At 50.3% G+C, this 3522-nt stretch overlaps 2 protein-coding genes across 2 annotated transcripts; both read right to left on the bottom strand.

Moving 5' to 3' along the window:
- Nucleotides 1-652: 652 nt before the first annotated feature.
- Nucleotides 653-2242, bottom strand: LOC143267800 (uncharacterized). Its single transcript, XM_076547581.1, has 2 exons — nt 2105-2242; nt 653-1814 (listed from the first exon to the last, which is right to left on the bottom strand). The coding sequence occupies exons 1-2, from the start codon at nt 2173-2175 to the stop codon at nt 1538-1540; spliced, it is 348 nt and encodes a 115-aa protein (XP_076403696.1). The 5' UTR covers nt 2176-2242; the 3' UTR covers nt 653-1537.
- Nucleotides 1389-3522, bottom strand: LOC143267799 (uncharacterized). The gene is made up of 2 exons (XM_076547580.1): nt 3365-3522; nt 1389-2545 (listed from the first exon to the last, which is right to left on the bottom strand). The coding sequence occupies exons 1-2, from the start codon at nt 3520-3522 to the stop codon at nt 2290-2292; spliced, it is 414 nt and encodes a 137-aa protein (XP_076403695.1). The 3' UTR covers nt 1389-2289.

The raw sequence follows: 3522 nt of genomic DNA, 5'->3' as shown, positions 1-3522 counted from the left end.
AGAATTTTTAAACAAAATCAACACAGGAAGAATGAAAAGTGCTTTAGACCCATAGTCACTCACAGCAGCTAAAGCAATAGTGAAAATTGAATGGCCTGGGCACCTCTGTGTGAAGCCTGGTTTTGACACCAGTGTGGGATGTGTTTTTCTGAACACAAAATTTCTCTGTCATGTGAGGTGTTTATACTATAGTAGTCATGCCTATTCACAGGCAGCTATGTTATTATTACACAGAGGAATATGATATGTGTGTGCAAGTGAGCATGTAATGGCATATGTGTGGAAGTCTGAAGACAACATGGTGGAGTGGGTTCTTCCCTTTCACCTTTATGTAGATTTGGGGGACTGAACTCAGGTCTCTAGTCGTGTGCAACAAGTGATTTTACCAGCTAAGCCACCTTAGTAGCCCCATGGTCTTTAAAATTGTGAAATACATCAAAGCTCTTTGAAAATTAAATTAAAATATTCTCTGAAAATTCATAACATGAATTGATGCACGTATTCAAATGCCATTCTATGGTCAGAAGCCCATCTTAGACAGGACAGCATATGGTATTTATGTTTCGGTCTGAAGTGTAGTAGTGAAAGACCCCCGGCTGAGATCTTTCTCCGGGAGAGACCCCAACCCCAAGGAACACACCGAAACCACAGATCAGATGCAAAAGCAAGAGGGTTTATTTAGACCAGGTACCTGGGGCGAAGTCTCTTGGAGGACTTGCGCGCTTTCCTAGGGCAAGGGGGACTTTTTATGGGATCCCAGGGGCAGAGGCGCGGTTACAGAAGCGAGAAGCATAGTTACAGGGTCCCTATTGGTTGTTTCAAAGAAGGCCAGGGTGAACTTGGGGTCATGTGTGTGGCTGATTTGGCCTTGTCCAGGCCAGCTGCTTATTTCTCAAGGCCAGGGGGCCAGCCATAAAATATCCTGATTTGACTTAACTGTCTTTCTCTCAAGGCCGCCGACTACAGTTATCTTTCTCAAGGCTGGCCATAGCTATCTCTGTCAAGGCCGGGTAGCTGGCTATGGCTGTGAACTCCTGTTTTTCTGATTCCTGCAGAATGGCGTTTCTAAGGCCAAGTTATAGGGGGGGGGGCGCATTTCATTGGCCCAAAGCCCCATGTCCTCATAATGGAGCGGGGGTCTTTCATTCCCCCATTTTCTTTTGTACCAAATGAAATCTTTCATTTTAGGATGGAGAATAAGGGGTTAGCTCTATCTCTGACTGTCTGAGCCTCTGATATTGTTTGGTTAGGATCAAAACCTGGGCAACAGAAACCTTATCCTTGATGAATTGCACCAATTTATTGAGGATGTATGACCCAAACAATAAAATGAGCAGGAGGACGATTAGGGGGCCCATAATGGTGGAGACAAGGGTCGTAAACCATGGTGACCTTTGGAATTATCTTTTAAATCATTTTTGTTGAGCATGGCTACTTGGAGCTGTCTGAATTGGCCGGTCTCCATAAGGGCTGCAGTCTTGTATCTACCCAGCAGCTATTTTGTTTATGGTAATTTTTTCCAGTAACAGGGCCAGCGTCAGGGAAACAGGCTCTCTGGTGATGCCCCTCCCAATGTCAGGAGGACTATTAGGGGGATCAAGGGGACCCCCGGGTGAGTCTTATCTTTAGTGGGTTTGGAGAGCGTTGAACTAGATGTCTCGGTGCCCTCAGCTTCGTCGGGTTCCTTGGCAGTCTTTACATGTGACGTGTGGACCCAAGCCGCTGTCCCGTCAACCTCGGCTCTAGGTTCCTGGATTGATGGCGTCGGACCCAGACAGAGTCCCCATACACCGTCTTTTGCATCAGTTGGAGGGCTAGTGGCAAAAGAGGAGATATCAGAGTAAAGGAAATTTACAATTGGTGGGGGAGCCCCATACATGATCTCGAACGGGGTTAGGCCATGAGGCCCAGGAGTGTTCCGGGCTCGGTAAAGGGCTAGGGGGAGTAGGAGCACCCAATCTCTAGTGCCAGTTGCAAGCGTTAATTTGGTTAAAGTCTCCTTAATGGTTTTATTTGTACGTTCTACCTGTCCTGAGCTCTGGGGGCTGTATGCACAATGAAGTTTCCAATCGATCCCCCGTAGCCTGGCCACCTCCTGACTTACCTGGGAGACGAAGGCGGGCCCATTGTCTGACCCCAATATCTGGGGTATTCTATACCTGGGAAAGATGTCATCTAGGAGTTTTTTGGTTACCACGTTAGCGGTCTTTTTCTTGGTAGGCAAGGCCTCTGTCCATCTATGATGTAAGCTTGTCGCTCGGGGCTCCATTCCGCCCCCATTTTCTTTTGTTAGTTCCTGGTCCTCCGGGCTTCCGCCATCCGGAGGGCCTGGGTCAGCGCGATCAGCTCTGCCTTTTGGGCCGATGTTCCAGGTGGCAGTGGTGAGGTCCAAACTATCTCCGATTCGGTGGTGACGGCTGCTCCGGCCCTCCGTTCTCCTTCTTGGAGGAAGCTGCTCCCATCCGTGAGCCAGGCAGCAGGGTTGCGGGGTTGAGGGAGACAACTGGTCTGAACATCACTCGGTCTGGGGGCTGCTGGACCAGAGCTTTCACCGCATGGGAGGATAACACAGTTAATGGCTGTCCCAAAGTCAGTTTCCCTGCATCCTTGAGCAAAACAGCAATAGCGGCTACCCCGCGCAGACAGGGGGCGGGCCATCCTGCAGCTACCGGGCTTTTATGGCCCCAGTCTCTGTACCAGCATTCCTTTTGCAAAGCCTGAGTTCTCGTCCACGAACAGTTTAAAGGGCTAGGACTTGTAGGGGGGTCCCTTTGGGTCCTGTCCAGATGTCAGCTGAACCTTTTTCTCGGTGGTCCTTTGATACCTCCTGTTACCTGTGGCCCCCTGGACCAAAGCTGTGCGGTCATTGAGAGAGCCTCCGGTATGGGTCAGGACTGAATGTTGAGCCCCGGTGTCCACTAGGAAGGTCACTGGCTGCCCCCTAATCTTGAGAGTTATCCTAGGTCGGGGGGAGGGGGTCTCCTGGCCTTGACCTCCCCAATCTTCCAGATTGAGGACCCTTGGCTTAGGTCTCCGAGACCCTTGAGGCTTTTTTTGATCAGTCACGAGCCCAATGTCCTCTCTGTTTACAGTAAGCACTTTGTCTTTGTCAAGCAGTGTCCTTTTTTGATCTCCCGTCCTAACTTCCTAACTCCCTCTCTGACCTGTCCCTGAGACATTATAGTGGCCAGGACTTTTTTTTGTTTGTTTTTTTTTTTTTTTTTTTTTCTGTGTCTCTCTAAGTCCTTTTTTTAAAAACGCGCTGCCGGCGTCTCTTTCTGGTAACCTGAGCCCAATCGGTAGGGGGTTAGAGCCCCTGGAGACCCGCTAAGAGCAACTGGCCAGAGATGTAGGTGTTCCCTACCTTCGCTGCTTTGTCCCGCCTTCCTCGTAGGCGACCGGCAATTGGGGAGGAAGCAGGAACTCATCCTCCGCTGTTTGGGGGCCGCTGCAGGAGCCGCCGGTCCCTCCGGCGCTGTCGGGGGGGTTGTAACACTCGGGGCGGGGTGACTCGGCGTCCAT

This window comes from Peromyscus maniculatus, chromosome 11 (assembly GCF_049852395.1).
Source record: "Peromyscus maniculatus bairdii isolate BWxNUB_F1_BW_parent chromosome 11, HU_Pman_BW_mat_3.1, whole genome shotgun sequence".
Lineage (NCBI taxonomy): Eukaryota > Metazoa > Chordata > Mammalia > Rodentia > Cricetidae > Peromyscus > Peromyscus maniculatus.
Note: the sequence above shows the minus strand (reverse complement) of the source record. Positions and strands in the feature narration are given on the sequence as shown.

Coding starts and splice junctions, on each gene's coding strand:
- LOC143267800 (XM_076547581.1), bottom strand. CDS start 2,175: ATGACATCTTTCCCAGGTATAGAATACCCCAGATATTGGGGTCAGACA. Junction 1,815..2,104: donor GGCCCGCCTTCGTCTCCCAG/GTAAGTCAGGAG, acceptor TTTTGCCACTAG/CCCTCCAACTGATGCAAAAG.
- LOC143267799 (XM_076547580.1), bottom strand. CDS start 3,522: ATGGACGCCGAGTCACCCCGCCCCGAGTGTTACAACCCCCCCGACAGC. Junction 2,546..3,364: donor GGCGGGACAAAGCAGCGAAG/GTAGGGAACACC, acceptor ATGCGGTGAAAG/CTCTGGTCCAGCAGCCCCCA.